This window comes from Fistularia commersonii, chromosome 20, assembly GCF_037954325.1.
Source record: "Fistularia commersonii isolate RoL2024-O1a breed Wild chromosome 20, RoL_Fcom_v1.0, whole genome shotgun sequence".
Lineage (NCBI taxonomy): Eukaryota > Metazoa > Chordata > Actinopteri > Syngnathiformes > Fistulariidae > Fistularia > Fistularia commersonii.
Genome location: NC_141303.1, coordinates 2105637 through 2124284, shown reverse-complemented (window position 1 = coordinate 2124284; position 18648 = coordinate 2105637). Strand labels below are relative to the sequence as shown.

At 43.6% G+C, this 18648-nt stretch overlaps 2 protein-coding genes across 2 annotated transcripts; one reads left to right on the top strand and one right to left on the bottom strand.

The window, feature by feature from the left end:
• Positions 1 to 212: 212 nt before the first annotated feature.
• Positions 213 to 12810, top strand: trmt6 (tRNA methyltransferase 6 non-catalytic subunit). The gene is made up of 12 exons (XM_086167618.1): positions 213 to 481; positions 1420 to 1550; positions 1637 to 1746; positions 4349 to 4440; positions 4527 to 4610; positions 4710 to 4834; positions 6434 to 6604; positions 7931 to 8052; positions 8536 to 8621; positions 10081 to 10183; positions 10363 to 10449; positions 12336 to 12810. The coding sequence occupies exons 1-12, from the start codon at positions 375 to 377 to the stop codon at positions 12498 to 12500; spliced, it is 1383 nt and encodes a 460-aa protein (XP_086023744.1). The 5' UTR covers positions 213 to 374; the 3' UTR covers positions 12501 to 12810.
• chgb (chromogranin B) lies at positions 12811 to 18420 on the bottom strand. Its single transcript, XM_086167617.1, has 7 exons — positions 18195 to 18420; positions 18072 to 18118; positions 17887 to 17959; positions 15720 to 16821; positions 15345 to 15444; positions 15161 to 15259; positions 12811 to 13191 (listed from the first exon to the last, which is right to left on the bottom strand). The coding sequence occupies exons 1-7, from the start codon at positions 18232 to 18234 to the stop codon at positions 13111 to 13113; spliced, it is 1542 nt and encodes a 513-aa protein (XP_086023743.1). The 5' UTR covers positions 18235 to 18420; the 3' UTR covers positions 12811 to 13110.
• Between the last annotated feature and the right edge of the window lie 228 nt (positions 18421 to 18648).

Below are 18648 nucleotides of genomic sequence, written 5' to 3'. Positions count from 1 at the left end.
AACGGACACACACACACGCACACACACACACACACACACACACACACACACATTTGCATCGGTCGATGATTCTGTCATCAACTGTTGTACCTCGAGTAATTGCACTCCATCGCTATTGGTTGGAGATTTACTTTCAGCCAATCACAGACATCTATAGTGGCGCATGGCTCAATCGATGAATTGTAATTTGATTGGCTGCCCTGTAATGCTACGGAAATGCCGGCTAACACGTGGGGATAGTGAGTCGCCGGGCTCCCACCGAAGGGCGGAACATTGTGTTTACTGTTGTTTTTCTTCGCTAATATCTCTGCGCACTTCGCCAAACCTGAAGTCTATATCGCGGCGGACTAGCTTGCACATTTACCCGTCTTATTATGGCGGACAACACCGACGAGGATTCCGAGTACACGATTAAAGAGGGCGACTACGTTGTGTTAAAAAGGGGAGATATTTACAAAGCCGTGCAAATTCTACCCAGAAAGTAAGTCCCGAAGACACATCCCGAATTCGGGTCCGTTTATTCATGTTGTTTGGCGTAAATATCAGGGAAACAAATTGGAGTTAAACTATTCTCTTGCTTAAAAAATTACTAAGCCTAAAAATGAGATACAAAAACAGAAATACACCTGACACATCTATTGGCTAAATGATGGAGAGACGCTACAACTCATTACAAAATATGCTGGAGATTCTACATTCAGCTAAATCATGCTGTTTAAATGTTTATGTGCGCAATAAAACCTATGATTATGTGTATAATCCCTCCCCTTTTGCCTAATGAATTGATGATTTCAAACCACAATTCCATTCTCATACATTCTTCCTAGATCATCGCACAAATGCTCTAAAACCTATTAAATATTGCTATGTGATGAATATTGTATTATATATTATATTTATCCACATCTGCACTACCTGCAACCTGCTCTTCTGTTGCAGGTAGGATGCAATGTGTATGATAGATCATGTATCTATCAACAATTTCCTTCGGGATAGATAAAGTTATTCTTATTTGCATCTATCTAGTTTAGCTAGATGCATGAGTCAGATGCATTGTCACTGACAGAGTGCACTAGCAACACAATGAAATGAACTGAGCTTTGAATTCCACAATTTGAATAAAACTCTTGTTTAGAATAGAAGAGACTGTATCTCTCAGGACACCCCAGGAGTCCCAAAATGACCAATAAGTATAAAACTACATAGGCTTTTAATTAAAATCGATTTAAGTAATAACAATAAACTAGATACAGATTTAGAAAATCAAATTTACTCTCCTATATCCCGAGAATTTCTGCGCGTTTTGATAAAACACATTGAAAGTAATATCACGTTCTGGACGCACTGTTAATGTATTGACACCTTTTTTAAATGATTGTTATCATCTTGGTCAATACGCTGTCTTTCTGTCGAACATAGGAAGGTGATCTTTGAAAAGCAGTGGTTCTTCCTGGACAACAGCGTGGGGCAACTGTACAGCACCACCTTTGAAATTACAACCGGAGGGTCCCTGCAGCCTCAAAAAGCCAAGGCCCCAACGAGCCCCGCTGGTGAGAAGGCACACAGCCGTTCTCATTCCCGACCCGTCTGTGACGGACTCCCTTCCGGTAACCCGGTGCTTCTCTTGTGTTTGTAGATGCAAAGGAAGCTGGCACAGACAACCGAAACATTGTAGACGATGGGAAATCACAGAAGCTGACCAGAGACGACATCGAGACGCTCAAAGAGCAAGGTCTGAAGGGTCAGGTACAGCACAAACTCTGGAAGTTCCGTGTCGAAACAGAAAACAGTTGTGGATGTTTGTGTCTTGTCGGTCCCTCCGTCTTGCTGTTCCATTTAAGCAATGGGGCAAAAGTGTCTGATGGTTTTCATGAAATCAACAGAGAAAGAGGACTATAGAAAGGAAAAATAACCAAAGACACATATATATATTTTTTTCATATATATTGTGTCAAAAACAATCAAAGCAGGACATCCCGTGGATTTTCACATATTAAATGCATTTAAAATCCATAGTCAATAATGTACTACAACTACAAATGGTAATTATCTCTTCTTTTTTTTTCTAATTTTAGAATTGTTAAATTGAAAACTATAAATGGTTATTAATATCCCAGAAAAATGTAATGTGGTTGAATCCCCCCTGCAAAGAATAGTGTTTGTGTGTGCGTGTGTGTTTTCACGCATTTGTGGGTGGGGGGGGCAAAAGTTGGAGAAAGTGGAGAGACTTAAGATCTACAGCCTTGAATAATTCTATATCTTGCTGTAGCTGCAATTTATGCTTAAGGAAAAACACAAAACGCCAACATGGTAATACTTGTTTATTTACAATCCGTGTTTAATTCCCTCGCTGCTCTAAATGATTTTCCAAGCACCGTATCGATAATGAGCTGCAGCTGAAACCCGTGTATACTGCTTAAGACATTAAAACTTCATGGCCCTTTCAAGGATAAAGCAGTAGAATTCGAAGTCATTTAAAAGTTTGTGAAGTCATTCCAGTTTGATTTGCTGAGAAAAGCACCAGATTATTCATTCATGAAGTCAATAATGGAGACACGCCGAGCTGATTAAATTACTTCATTGACAGAAAGCTGTCTTGCTTTTTTGAAAGAAGGAAAGCCGCCTCGCGAAATTGTTAAAACTCCCAATTATGTATAAAAGTGCTGAGACGGGAAACTTGTTATTACCCCAGTATAGCAGTCTGAGGAACACATAAAATCCATCATCGTGAAGTTTTGTGGTAATTTCTTGCAAATTTTCAGGTAATATTTTGCACCTTGAGTAGGGATTGTGATCATGTAGCTCATTTCGAAAGCAACTTGGCACTTGTTTTTACGTTATTCCGTACCGTTATTAACATAATACATGATTGTTATTTTGGGTGCACTTTGTTGATATTTCTAGGTGTCTCTGGTTATTTGATTCTTTCATTTCTATCTCTAAATTTGGAAGTCAATTTGCAAGAAGGTGAGTGATTAGCACACAAGCAAATAATTATACAATATGAGTAAAGACTCACCGAACTAGAGTTGAAATAGCCGTGTTTCCGTGGTTACCTGAGGCAAGGCACCGTCTGGTTGCAATGAAGAAGCTCCTTTCCCTTGCAGTTTCGGTTTCCCACAGCCATAACAGACAGTGGCATTTATTCCCTGGGGAGAGTTTCATATCCGCGGGCAGATAGAAATGTATCGTGAAAGGGAGGCAAACACAAATCCGACCCCTGTCAAATTCATCATGATAATAAGTTTTCAGTTGCCACCCCAAGCTTTGAATAAAAATGCTAAATGGACTTTTGTTTGGTTTATATGTCAACGTAGGAATATCAGATATTGTTTACCTGCTTTCGCATGTTGAATCTGGAAAATAAGCTAGAAAATGAGAAGGAAATGACTTGAAATAGCATGATATTCATTATAATTTGCAAGATATTTTTCCCCCGAAAATGCATAATGATTTGGTGAAATCCATCTCTTTTGAGAACAACAAAAAATTCAAAGGAATCTTCTTTGAAAACAAAAACTGAATAAATTGACAGAAGAGATGGGAAAATGGGATTTTTATATTCAGAAAGAATTATTTGATTTACTAGGTGATGAATGATTAAGAATTTTTGTGTTGTGACCATGAACATGTATTTTCCATATCTCAGCAGATATATTTGCACATACATCGATCCCTCGCTATATTGCGGTTTACTTTTCACGGTTTCGCTACTTCACGCATCGTGCATTGTGTTCTGCATTCTGATCGGCTAAAAAGTCACTCCGCTTCTTCTCTACCTGTACGTCAATAACGTTGCAGTTTAATATGGACACGTACGTAAAACAGCTTGCCAATTTTACATCACGTACGTGCAAATTATCTTGCAATTTTGAGTTTCTCTAAAACCCATAATGTTGACAAAACGCTCTGGACTGACAAAAGCAGATAAAGTTAAATTTCTGGACATGCTAAGGGAAGGTAAAAGCTATGCGGCTGCAGGTCGGCATTACGGAATTAACTAATCTTCCGTTCGTTCCATAAAGAAGGAAGAAAAAACATAAGGACAACAGCAGCAATGTATAATAGAGTATTTAATTGTATAATAATTGTAAAAAAAAAAAAATAAAGGTTTCTACCTCACGAATTTTGCCTATCACGGATTCTTTTTGGAACGTAACCCCCGTGAAAAACAAGGGTATACTGTATTTAAAAAAAAAAGGATAACCCTCTGGAACAGCCACTTTTGCCAGGTATCTCATGATACAGTGAGTGTGTGTGTGTGTGTGTGTGTGTGTGTGTGTGTGTGTGTGTGTGTGTGTGTGTGTGTGTGTTTGTGCGTGTGTGTGTGTGCATGTTAATCCTGCAGGAAATCATTCAGCAGCTCATAGAGAACAGCTCCACATTCAGAGATAAGACAGAGTACGCCCAGGACAAATACATCAAGAAGAAAAAGAAGAAGTGAGTCAGCGCACATTTTATCCACCTCGAATAAACACTTGAAAAATCAGCAGAATGAGTAATTCTTCGCTTTCCGTGCGCCGCAGGTATGAGAACACGGTGACCGTTCTGAAGCCGTCCTGTCGCATCCTGGCTCAGATGTACCACGGCCGGGAACCGGGGAAGATCTGGTGAGTCTGCGTCAGCTTTGGTCGCTTCGCGTGAATCCCAGACGGCGCTGCGATGACTCCGCGTGTGTGTGTGTGTGTGTTTGTTTGGGTGCCGTGCAGCCACCTGCGTTATGACACGCTCTCCCAGATGCTGACTCTGGCGAACATCCACGCCGGCAGCAAAATCCTGGTGTTTGAGACGTGCGCCGGCCTGGTGCTCGGAGCCGTCATGGAGCGAATGGGAGGTAAGATTGACGCGCGTCAAACGAGACGTAACGTCAGTAGATATTTTTCAACTTTGATCGCAACTTTTCTTTTCCTGTATAAAAAATTGTTGCTTCTACCAAATTAGTTTCCAATTCACAAAAAAGTACCACATGTTAAAATATCAGCCTGTGCCGTATTTTTCGGACTATAAGTCGCAGTTTTTTTCATAGATTTGCCAGAGGTGCGACTTATACTCTGGAGTGACATATGTGTGAAATAATTGAGCTCTCTTGCTATGATGCGTGTGTGTGTGTGTGTGTGTGTCTGCGTGTGTGTCTTTAATATAACAGGGATCGTCTCACACACACACGGCAACCAATCAATATTCAGCGGGGGCGGGTCATGGCAGAAGTGTGTTGTGAAAAAAGATGCTACCAGCGACTTCTGTACCTATGAACATTGATCATTTCAACATTCTTAACATCATCATTCTTAATTTCAACTTAAAAAAACAACCGAGAAGGGCTGAACAAAAATGGCACCGAAAAGAAAATCATATTCTGCAGGTTACAAGCCGGAAGTAGTGAAATATGCAGCCGAAAACGGCGATCGAGCAGCAGAAAGAAAGTTTGAAGTTAGTGAGAAACTTGTAAGGGACTGGCGAAAAGTGGAGGTTACTCTTACTGAAATGAAGAAAACTAAAGAAGCTAATGGTGGGCTAAAAGCTAGCTGGCCACGGCTAGAGGGACGAGTTCACACATTGAACAAGGTGCTGCAGGGAGAGGCTTGTCAACAGGACAGTTGCGTCTTCACACTCTTACCGACTCTTACCGTAATATGTTACGTTAGCATAGCCAAGCAGGCATGTTCTCAGTTCGTTGTTTATGCGTCATATAGGCTATACTAGGCTATACTTATTCAGCATGTTGTTCTCTGTTCTATTTTTATTTTAAATTGCCTTTCAATATGAAATGTCTATTCTTACTGTTGGATTTTATTAATAAGTCCCCCCCCCCAAAAAAAATGCGGCTTATACTCCAGTGCGACTTATATATGTTTTTTTTCGTTCTTTATTATGCATTTTTGGCTGGTGCGACTTATAATCCGAGTCGATGTACAGTCCAAAAAATTCGGTAATTCCGTAAAAAAGATGTTTCTGCATAATATGCTAAATTTGGCCTAATAAAAAAAGCCAAATTCCTTTTGGCCAAGGACTGTCCTTAAAATAGCAAGACATTGTTATATAATCGGCAAGAGATCAGCTACACTTAGTTCAAAAATTCTTACATATCAGCAAAAGCAAGGAAATAAAAAAAAAAAACCTGAAAAGTTACCTCACAGCTGGCCAGACTGTACAACTGTTAAACTTCCTTTGACCGAACAAGAAATGACTTCAGTCGACACGAATCCCCAGGCAGTCCCGGGCCAAGAAGAAAGAAGTCAACAAGAATACAGAAAGAAATGTCGGGAAACCTCATTGTGTGTCTGTGTGCGATGCAGACCAGCCTCGGGCGCATCGTGATGCGGTTCTGTTTATTCCAGCTCTAATGAACTCAGTTTCTGGCCTTGCGGAGCAAAACCTCCTCCTCCTCCTCCTCCTGTTTTCTAAACGCATCCCGTCTCCGCTCCTCACCCAGGCTACGGCTCAGTGGTCCAGATGTACCCGGGAGGAGGGCCCGTCCGGGCGGGCGTCGACAGTTTCGGCTTCCCGGCGCATTTTCACGAAACGCTGCACGAATTTCCCATCTGCCACGTCAACGCTCTGCTGGCGGGCTCGCTGGACGCCGCGGCCAAAGACCCCGGGCCTGGTAGGACCGGCCCGGTTTACAGCCTCGCTGCTTTTAGACCACACAGAGGAGAGCGTCGCCAAAAACCAAAAGCACAAAGAACACTTTTGACCTTGAATTATTCACAATATATTAACTATTTTTCCCAGAGTAAAATACACTGCTCAAAAAAATAAAGGGAACACTTAAAAAACACATCCTAGATCTAAATGAATGAAATATTTTATGAAATATTTTGCTCTTTACACAGTTGAATGTGCTGACAACAAAATCACACAAAAATGATCAATGGAAATCAATTGTATCAACTCATGGAGGTCTGGATTAGGAATCACACTCAAAATTAAAGTGTAAAAACAAACTCCAGGCTGATCCAACTTTGATGTAATGTCCTTAAAACAAGTCAAAATGAATCTGTGTTGCTTCCTGAGTGGACACTATGATTTCTCAGAAGTGTGATTGACTTGGAGTTACATTGTGTTGTTCAAGTGTTCCCTTTATTTTTTTGAGCAGTATATTAAAATATTATTATTATTTTATTACATTTCGTAAATCCCCATTTTTTTATTCTGTTTATTATTTAGGGGGGGAGGAAGATATAATGAAGTGATTTTAAAAATACATACTGACTAGAACTAGTAGTTGTTTATGTATTTGCTTAAATGTGTTGTGGTATTCTTTGCTGTAACCTCAATTTCTGACCTCTGTTTTTCTTTTTTAGGGAACATTTTAAGTATGAATTCTCGATACACATAAAAATAGACTTTCTGCTTTTTTGAAATCAACGTACTTGTATCTCTCCGCTCTTAATGTCGCTGATTACGGTTAAAGTTGTCTTTTTTTTTTCTATGCAACTGTGGCTGCAAAAGCACAGAATAAGAAACTAATGAGGGTGTTCATCCAAAGCGTGCAGTGGACATACCGGCTCTGACAAAGCCACGAGTGTGTGAACACTGCTTTTATTGGTCTGCGATGGTTTCTCCTCAGTGTGTATGTGTGTGAGTGAGTGCGTGTGTGTGTGTGTGTGCGCGCGTGCTGCATCCAGCCCTGCAGTCAAACTCAAGCTGCAGCATTTGCACCAGAAACCACACCATGGGCTGAGCCTTTCCCGCTTGTTCTAATTGGCCGCCTCAGATATAAAAGACTCACTCTCCTTTTTTTTTTTGTTGTTTTCTCGGGACATTGCATCCGCATTTCATAAAATTCCACGACGTTTCCCGTGTTGTCTGTGAAATCCCCCCCCCCCCCATAAACACCACGGCTCCGCCCCCGTTTACCGCAGCGCCGCCACCTTAAGGTCCTATTAATTTTATGTGCATGTGATACGGATTATCCGTGCCGCCGCAGATTCCAGCCAGCCGGGCGCTGCAGCCGAGGAGCGGCAGAGTCGACCTCAGGACGACGGCATGGAGACCAACGCCGGCAAGACCCAGGAGGAGGAGGAGAGGGAGAAAAGCAGAGAGGCCAAAGTGCGGGAAATGACAAACAAGCTACATATTAATGAAGTGTCTTTATTTACCATGCAGTGTTTCCTTGGAGAGTCTAAAATGAAAAGGATAGAATGGCTTAGTATTGATAAGAAGAGAGGTTTGGATCTCTTAAAAGCCCAGTAATAAGGGCCTAAACATCCATTTTTCAAATATCCACATTCATTATAATGTGTTTTCTGAAACCACACGCAAGAAAAGAATTTAAATCACAGCCTTGCCAATCAGTCGATATCCAAACGTGTCCTCTTTTGTGTCATTTTCTGGACGCATTCGAACACGATTGTTTTGCAAACGCTGAATTCTACGCCACAGTCCGACGAGCTGACCTGGCACGTCGCAAGCCACGATTTTACCGATTTTTCTGTTGTCCTCCGTACTTGAGATTCAAAGTGTGCCTTTATGGAAACGTAAAGATATGGCCCGGATGAAGGTTAACAAGAGCTTTTTTTTTTTTTGCTCTAGGCTCGGGAGAAGAAGCTGAAGCAGGAGGAGAAGCGGAAGAAGCTGGCGGCTGCAGCCGCCCTGCTGGAGGGCAGGAACGCAGACGGGTCGGTGTCGTCTTCCTCTTGCTCTTTTACCTCCTCGGCGTTCTGATGGACTCAACGATCCACCTCGGCTGCACAGTGTTAGGATGTAAAATGAGGGCAAATGCAATCAATCATTCAAGATTTGATTTCACCAGAATGGCTTTTAAATCAGTTCATAATTATCTGTAGATTGAGGAGAAATGACCTTTTTAAATTGGTAGTTTTTTTTTTGGTAGATTTATGAATTCGAGAAGAATTGGGAGGAAAATACTCAACCGAAGATATCAGAGATGACATTGAAACACCCCGCTGATATTTTTTTACTTAACTCGCATTAAAAATGTTCGATAAATGACAGCAGTATAAACAGGAACTTTCCCAAGAATTGAAAAATAATTGCTGTAAAATAAACAAAATCGGCCTGAAACTGAATAACAAATTTACCTTGAGAGTCTCGGAGAATACTTTAAAAATTAGGGACGACCTCAGACTCTAGAAAATGCAGTCGGCAGGTGGTGTGGCGTCACAGCTCGGAGCTCCCTGGTTGGATTCCAACATACAGTTGCGTTGGGTTCCTCCAGGTTCTCCAGGTTCCTCCCGCAGTCCAAAAAAATCCAGGAGGGCCAAATTGCACAGACGTGTGAATGAGAGCATGAATGATGGAGTGATTTGTACGTCTCAGCATCGTCATTTTGACCATTTTTTTTTGCCTAAATCAACTAAATTGGGCTTCTTTTTTTGCGTTTTGTAGAGAGTGCTACATCTCCATATGACCGGTGAATGGTTGTCTGCCCCCCTCCTCTCGTCCAATCACAGCTGGGATAGCGATCTAGATCATGAATGAATACCTCAACTAACCATCAAAATGGGCGAGTCGTGATTGGGAATGCTACCGAGGCAACGTCTCAGTACGTGCCGCGCTGGCGAGGTTATTGGTGAAGATGTGTGTGTTCACCGCCTCCCCCCTCCGTCCTCAGCTTTGGATTCAGCAGCGGTCATTAAAACAGACCAGCAGGAATGAATCGCGTACTAATGATTGAACCATTTGCGTCGGCGCAGTGCTAATAAAACATATCCCCGCGCGCCGCCACCCTCTGGCGGTGAACAAAGTGATGGCTGTGCAGTTTCCTGTGATCAGAAGTGAGTTAGCCGAGCGCGTCGCCTCTTTGTGATTGATGAAGTGCCGTGAAGGTGACGACGGAGGCAAAAGTACAAGTATTGATCTGGTTATTCCATTGATTTTCCTTCCCTCTCCGTCCAATGGGCCGGCTTTATCATAAACACCGCGCCGCGCTCATCCTCAATCATCCCACCCACCCACCCGGCCGGCCGGAAATGGGAAATTAACCTCCGCGTTTTCTCCGCGGTCCGATCCCGGGGTCGCAGACGCCGGCGATAAATTGAAAACGGCGCGCTCTGGCAACCCCAATAACAATCTGTTGATGTTGTGCTGGATCATCGCTTTGTGTCCCGCGTGCAGGTTGGTCATCGCCAGCCGGTTCCATCCCTGTCCCGTCCTGATGGGCCTGCTGAGGTTCCTCGCCCCCTCCAGGCCTTTCGTGGTGTATTCCCAGTACAAAGAGGTAAGGCGGCGTTTACGAGAAACCCACGTCCGCGGTAATCATCAGGTCGATGTCTCCGCCGTTGCCGCGGGGCGTTATTGTATATCGGTTTCAGCGATATACAACGCCCGCGTTGATAAAACTGGCTGTGCGTGCACGTCCGCTCTGCAGCAATGTCCCTCTGCCGTCTCTCGCCGCAGCCCCTCGTCGAGTGTTTCACCAAACTGAAGGAGCACGGCGGCGCCGTCAACCTCCGACTCACGGACACCTGGCTTCGGCACTACCAGGTACACCCAAACACGGACACAACTCAGTTTGCACATACATCGATCCCTCGCTATAACGCGGTTCACTTTTCACGGTTTCGCTACTTTACGGATTTGCATGGTGCGTTGTGTTCTGCATTCTGATTGGCTAAAAAGTCACTCCGCTTCTTTTCTACCCGTGCGTCAATAACGTTGCAGTTTAATATGTACACGTACGTAAAACAGCTCGCCAAATTAACATGACGTACGTGCAAAGTCTCTCGCAATTTCGAATTTCTCTAAAACCCATAATGTTGACAAAATGCTCTGGAGTGACAAAAGGCAGCGGAAGATGCTATCTATGGCAGATAAAGTTAAACTTCTGGACATGCTAAGGGAAGGTAAAAGCTATGCGGCCGTAGGTCGGCATTACGGAATTAATGAATCTTCCGTTCGTTCCATAAAGAAGGAAGAAAAAAACATAAGGACAACAGCAGCAATGTATAATAGAGTAGTTAATTGTATAATAATTGTAAAAAAAAATAAAGGTTTCTACTTCACGGATTTTGCCTATCACGGGTTCTTTTTGGAACGTAACCCCCGTGAAAAACAAGGGTAAACTGTATATCAAATTCAATTTCCCCATTTAAATGCATTGAAACGCTATCCATTATCATTTTTTTTTTATCAATTATTTCATTCTGTAACATTGAATTCTTTATTAATCCGTTCCAGCTAGCCATTTTTTGTTACAAATTTTCAAATAAGAAAAAAGCACTTTCTACATAAATAACAAAGAAGTGTGAAAAAAATAAAAGAGAATGCAAAGAAATCAATTGGTTAGTAAAAATTGTATTGCCCACAAAGACGGGGAGGTTAATAGGGAAGCCTTTATCATCAGAAGCACAACCATCCAGTGGGGAAACCAAAACAAAATTCAAATCAAGTCAGATGTAAACAGGAGCTTTTGTAAACATGCTGAGATGAGGTTTATTGCACTTGCAGTAAATTGCAATTAATGTATAACTATATGTGTAAATAATGTGCTTGGGGTAATAGTACTTACGGGCGACACACTTAACGCCACAGTGTATGATTAAATGTAACTTGCACACTTTGCAGGTTCGGTTGGTATCAAAAAGCAAAAAAAACAACCACGCGACGGCTCGTAACTTGTAAAACTCTGAAGTGGATGTACTTGTAAATCGAGGTTCCACTGGATTTTCTTTTCACCGATCACTCTTTCCCTTCAAATTGTGCACAAAGTGAACTGGCATCGATCACCCTCGAGATGTTGGAAATCAACTCGAGATTTTACCGCAGTTTTTTTTTTTTTTTTAAAGAATCTCAAATCACTCCGTTGTGCCTGAAGTTGCCTGGCTGAGAAACAAAATCAGCATGTCGTGATGAGTTAAGGCTGCGCAGGATTTATAGACGTGTGTGTGTGTGTGTGAAACACCAATTTCCTGCTTTCTCAAGTTGACGGATCGGATCGCGACGCATCGAAACCATTTAAAGCATGTTCGATAAACCCCGAGGACATTTTCTCTGATAGAGGGTTGTAATTATTTTTTTTTTCCCCCCCTTTTCTAATACTATTCTCGGCGACACGTCCTATACGGGATAAAGCAGCAGGACCCGTAGCGGTGATTATCCGCCTCCGTGTAATTGACCGCTTCCTCCTCGACGAGCTCCCATTATCTGTCCGCCGTCGAGCGCGGCGGGAAATCAATCCGTCCTCGCCGCTCGGCACGTGCAGCGGGAAGATTTACTGCTCGATCCGTCCCCCCTCTGCTGGATTATAATCTACAAACCAGCTGCATCGAAGTCAACCAACCCCTGCCGATGCAAAGCAAAGTCTTATTTCTAACCGCGCAGAATTAATGCATCCTGACTTGTGCTTTCCACGTTTCCTTCCTGCCCCAAAGGTGTTGCCCAACCGGACCCATCCTCTGCTCCTGATGAGCGGGGGCGGGGGCTACCTCCTCTCAGGGACCACCGTCGCCGTGGACGCGGCGAAAACCACCACCGGCGGCGGCGAGCCGGCAGCCAAGAGACCCAAACTGACAAACGCGGAGGGGCGGGACAAATAAGACGGGGGCGCTTCCACGCCACGGACGCTCCCGCGGGGATTCTTTCGGGCATCGCCTCCCACACCGAGGAGCTTTCCGGTCGCGCACGTCTCCGAGCGTTCACAATCATTAATTCTCAGTTTGTCGCATACGGAGATGCTGAAATCAGCCTTATTTTTTTGCCATTTTAGTGTTCCCCATCACCTTTTTTATTTGGTTGCCCCTCTGCAGGAAGTGCTGTTTTTTGTTTTTTTTTAATGCCTTTACCGCTGTTTTCCATTAGCGACGTCCAGGATTTCTTTTTAAATCAATAAATACAACCAGAGATGTGTTTGGTCCCAGAATCACTTCTTTTATTGAGCGCAAACTCTTCAAAGCACGATGATTGAACAGTTTGTCTTTATTTTCACATTTTCTCCTACAATAAATAGATCTATATATATATATATATAAACATCAAAACCATTCCCATGCTGATTTAATTTTGTCACATCAAAAAAAAGTCACTAATACGTATATCTTTTTGGCTAAGCTTAAGAGAAGTTTTCTCTTTTTTTTTTTTTTTTTTTGGTGAAACACTTAAAGCACATGAAAGTAGACGACAGGAACGAGGCTTCTGTTCACTCACAGCTCACTGACTGTTGTCATGCAACTTGGCAGCGATTTTCTGCAGCTCCAGGTCCATGGCTGCCAGGTTCTCCAGGGCTTTCTCCTGGAAATGATCACAGAGGGGATTCGGGTGGTTGATAACACGCATATCTGGCCATTTGTGGAGAAATAACTGTTCCGTGGAGCCTCTAATGCAAGAAAAATGATAGTCTTTATTCGAATGGATCTAGATTTCATTTTATTTTTATTAGCATGAATGTGAAATATTGAAATTTTGCAAGTGCATGTTACTGTTTCCTTGGCCGTCCTATTCTTAGCTCTGCACTGAACTTCTTTCAAACACCTTATACATTTCCGCAGGTGTTTCTGCATTTTGTTTTTGTCAAACTGAAAATTTTGCTCTTTTCCAGATAATGTGCTCATTTGAAGGAGGCAAACTCCCAGAAAAGCACTCGATATATTTAACAATTTCATGTTTTTCCGCCATTTTTTCTGAAAATTCGAAGACTTTTTCTGCACAAAGTTGAATAGTTATGCATTTATGTCTTAACTAGTATATTCGACCGGTCCATTATAAGGTTAAGCCTTAAATTATGTTTTCTTTAAATATAGAACACTCACATTACTTCCACGCACTTCCTATCTTGACCACTAGGGGGCGCCAAAAGCCTTGAACCTTCACAAAGTAGCTAAGCGTTCTGCAGCCTCTTGATTTATTTCATTGCATTCTTGATATTTAATGGTGACTTAAGACTTGGACTACTGAACGGAGGCTCTCCCCATCACTTTTCTTCCAAAGAATGGGGTAGAAGCACCTAAATACCTGCAAGCTCAGCAGTTACTAATTATCCTCCCGAGTGTCACAGACAAAGCCAGCTTTTGTTTTGCTGACAGAGGCAGATGTGTGTCTGGGTTGTTGAATTGCATTTGTGATAAAGTAGCAGATGTTGCGCAAGCAAATTAAGAAACGGCCAGAGGAAGTAGAACAGGGCCTGGATGTCAAAGATCTGATTTTTTTTTCGGACTCTCCATCCTTCAGCTGTTTGGTAGGCCACAGTTGAAAGCGGTGAATGCATTACAATAATCCCCCCCCCCCCCCCCTCATCTTCAGGATGAGCTTTTGAAAAGGGGAGTCACGATGTGTATTCGCGCCGCTGCGCTGATGCCGTGCGGTTTCCAAGGGCCGGGCCCAGTCGCCGCCGCGCAGACCAGACATTTCCATAATGAGGACGGTTTCTTTCTCCCTCAGTGAATCAGCTGGTGGAGCTGCTTGATGTGCTTTGTGAGGTTACCGGGGTCAGATGGAAAGATGGAGGGATATTGTTCTCAAACGCTCTCAAAGCATAGAATTCGAAAAGCATTGTTTGTTTTTTCAAGATTGGCTCGTGTCCATGTGCATCCTTAACTTTCACCGAGAAAACCAAGGTGACGGTAAAAAGGAGGAAGTACAATAGTTTGTCCTCAGAAAAATAAGAATGAAGCTTAGCTTGTGCTCAAAGGAAGCGACAGAGTCATTATAAAAATAATTCATTTAAATTTAGCTCTTTTTTTATATAAATTGGGATGGAAAAAGTCATCTTTTTTATCATTGGTTTTCTGAAACTTATAAGAATATAGAACTATTTTTATTGAACTTTTCACGTCAGCCTAATTACTGTTGCTTTAAAAAATATAGATATTGTCACCTGTGGCAAAAAATACACTTTATACTTAAATATATACTTTATATTTATATACTAATATATACTTCATATATATATGTGTGTGTATATATATATATATATATATATATGTGTGTGTGTGTGTGTAGAATTAAGTTATTGTGACAGTATGATATAGGTATATGTAATATTATAATTGTGATATTAGGACTGCGGTGAATCATATCTTTATCGCGAGGAAAGAAACCAACTAAATAGATGTTTTGTCATGAAATTGCAGAATAAAATAGGGCTGTTGTTGTCAAGACGTGGCATGATTCATTCTTCGTCCTTGTTTCGTGCCCCTGGTACCCCCCCGCCCCCCCCCCACGCTGCACCCCAGTGCAAACGCTGGTTCCCATCCCTCAGTACCTCCTGCGGGGTGAGCGCTCTCTGACGGAGGCCCGTCTTGGCCTCATCTTCGGCCAGCTGGTTCATCCTGTGGCTCAGCAGCTTGGTCAGCTCCTCCACCTGCAGCCGGCGACAGGCAGAAGCACAATCAACCCCCCATGTCGGTCCGCAGCCCGGCGTTCTGCTTCAGGAGGACGTTCCCCACCTTGTCCGGGGTTACGGCGGGTTGGTCTGAATCTCTCTTGTACCAAGCGGGATGGTAGAAACCTCTGTAGATCCAGGGGTTGCGTTTCTGCAGCAGATACCTGGCGAGGAAGATAAAAAGCGGTTCATTCCTCCTGCGGAATCCACTTTCAAAGAACATCCGGGGATGTTTTGCTCCAGGGCGTGAGGTACAGACACGTAGGCCAGAGATATATGAAGATACAGCTGCTATCTTAAAAAAAAAATTAAAAAAATAATGTTAATAATTTAATTTTGTTTTTTTTAATTATTTAATATTTTTTAATTATTTTAATTTATTTTATTTCTTTTTTTTTTTTTGCCACGAATCTCACATAAGGAATGAAAATAGACCTACCTCAACGTCTCGTCTTTATCCAAATCATCGGAATCCCCCCCGGTTTCCTCCTCGGACGACCCTCCTCCTCCTCCTCCTCCTCGCTTGTGGTACTTCTTCTTGTGGTGGTATCGGTGCGTCGGCTTCCAGATCCGCTTTTCTACCTCTTGCTCCTCGTCGACGCCCCTCTTGTCGAAATCCCAGGACTCCTGGCTGCGCTCTTCGTCCGGCTCGTCGGCGGCCTCCTCCGACAGCTCCTCGTCCCTCTTGTGCCTCCTCTGGTGGAACCTGCCGGGTCTCCAGTTCCTCTTCTCTCTCCCGGTGTCGAAATCCCAGGACTCCTGGCTGCGTTCCTCGTCGGGTTCCTCTCGCGGTTCTTCCGGCAGCTCCTCGTCCCGTTTGTGCCTCCTCTGGTGGAACCTCCCGGGTCTCCACTCCCGCTTGTCCCTCTCGTCGTCGAGCCCCCAGGACTCCTGGCTGCGATCGTAATCTTCCTCCTCGTCGCCCCGTTTGTGGATCTTCTTCTTGTGGTGGTAGCGGTGCGTGGGTTTCCATACGCGCTTGTATCTCTCCTCTTCATCCTGGCCTCTTTTGTCCACATCCCAGGCCTCCTGGCTGCGCTCCTCCTCCGGCTCCCCGCCGTCGTCGCCTAAACTTTCCTCGTCCCGTTTGTGATTCTTCTGGTGGTATCTCCCCGGCCTCCACTTCCTCTTCTCCCTCTCTTCTTCCCCTTCCTCCCCCGACCTCTTCTCGACCCCCCAGCTCTCCTGGCTCCGTTGGTTGTCCTCCTCCTCTTCTTCCTCCGCCTCTCCTCGCTTTTGTCTCCTCTGGTGGTATCTCCCGGGCCTCCAGTCTCGCCTCTTCTCTCGCTCTCCCTCCTCTTCCTCCTCCTCCTCCTCCTCCTCCAGGTCTTCATCCGCCCGTCGCTTCTCCCTCTCGTCACCCAGACTCCAGGACTCCTGACTGCGCTCGTACTCGGGGGCTTCCCTTTTGCTCACCACGGTTTTCAGGAACCTCTCGATGCGTTCCTTAGTGAGGCCCCCGGCCGTGGGAATCGCCGTGGGAACCGTCTCCTCGCGCGTCGCCTCCACGTCGTTCGTGTCCGGCGACGCATGTTTCACCCCTGACGCAAAGGAACACACACGTCACACGCATTTACCTTGAACGGCTGAAAGCGGCGGATAACTTCAATATGATTTCATGGTCGCGGTTCTCAAGTCGACATTATCCAATACTATGGTTACTACTGCTGAAGATTTAAATCTTTAATATTCTGATTTTTTTTTAAATTGTGAGTGCTTTCTTCTGCGTTATATCAAGTGTTTTCAAGAAATAGAAATTTCAGAGAAATTTCAAAGAAAATACAAAGAAAAATACAAAAAATTTTCAAAGAAATACCCTCATTTAAACAGGCTGACAATTTGAATCAGTTCGAATGACAATAATAATGATCATTATTATAGATTCTAACTAATAGCCTCAACTTTTAGAGCTGGGTGAATGCAGCCCTGTTTTACACGAGGTTGCCTTCACACACACACACACACACACACACACACACACACAGGAGGGGCTTGGCATCAAACCGACAACCTTCCAACTGGGGCTTCGGCTCAACCACCTGAGCCACAGCCACCCGATGATATTAGTGACGATAATCATATAATTATCATAATTATTTAATAATCCTATATTATTTTAAAATAACTATCATAATTATTTAATAATGCTATATTAATATAAAATAAGTACAATAATTTAAAAATGCTATATTGTAAAATATCAATAGCAATAATTTTATAACAATAACCTAGAATGTAGTTTTTACACAACAAGATTAATGTTGTAATGATTAATAATAATGATAATAATTATAGTCCATGATTCTAACTTTTAAACTATAGAAAAAAAAGAAACAAATCTATTTGCCAGAGCAAGATTTGATATAATGATTATGACAAAAACACAAAATTAGAAAGCACTCATTCATATTTTAAGGGTAAAAACATGCACGATAACATCTGTCTAAGGAGTACAACTACATCTTCTATCGGAATTTCGGCTCCACTTTTTATCCGTCTATATTTCTGCAGGAAAGGGTTTCGGTCCTGAGCAGACTTGTGTTTTTCTGAAGCGTCTGAATAGAAGAAACACAGCTGCAGCTGCTGCTGCTGCTGCTGCTGCAGACCTGCTTGGAGGATGTCCTTGCACCGCTGGTCCTGCTGCGTCTTGGTGAGGACCTCCACCACGCACCGCAACACCTGCAAACACCCCCACAACTTCACCACCTGCGCCCCCGCGCTGACATCCAAACACCTCTGCACCTTTTGCATTTTTAAAGTTAAAAGTGCACAAAAAAAAATAAATAAATACCTCAACCTCTGGCGGTCCTTCTCCACCTGCTGGAAGTGCATGATTTCCTGCAAGCGGGGGGAAAGAGAGGGAGAAACCAGTGCGTGTCTCTGTCCGCGGTGCTGAAACCGATCCGGGTCTTACCTGCCAGCAGAGCCGCCAGCACGGCCACGACCAGCCTCATGTTCGGCGTGTGTGATTCCCCCCTTCCGAGGAGGCTCCGCTGCGTGGATGCGTGGGCGGGGGTGTTTGCGTGGGAGGGGGCAGAGCTCCGCTGCCGCTCTGACTGCCAGGACGAGCGCGCCTCATAATAAAGGAGAGCGGGAGTGGGCTGGAGGAGCGTGGGAGGGGAGGCTCCCCCCCCCCCCCCCCCCCTGCGTGTCACGACTCATTAGACCCGCGTGGAAGGACGAGTCGTGATTGTGTCACGGCTCATTCGACTGATGCTTTTTTTTTTTTTTTTTCGTTTTTATTTAAAGGGATTTGCGTGGAACCAAGCTGCATCTGCAAAGTTATTTCACTTGAAAGCACATTTTGAACATCCTCATGGACACGCAGCAACATATGTAAAGCACAATGCAATTGTTATTATAATCAA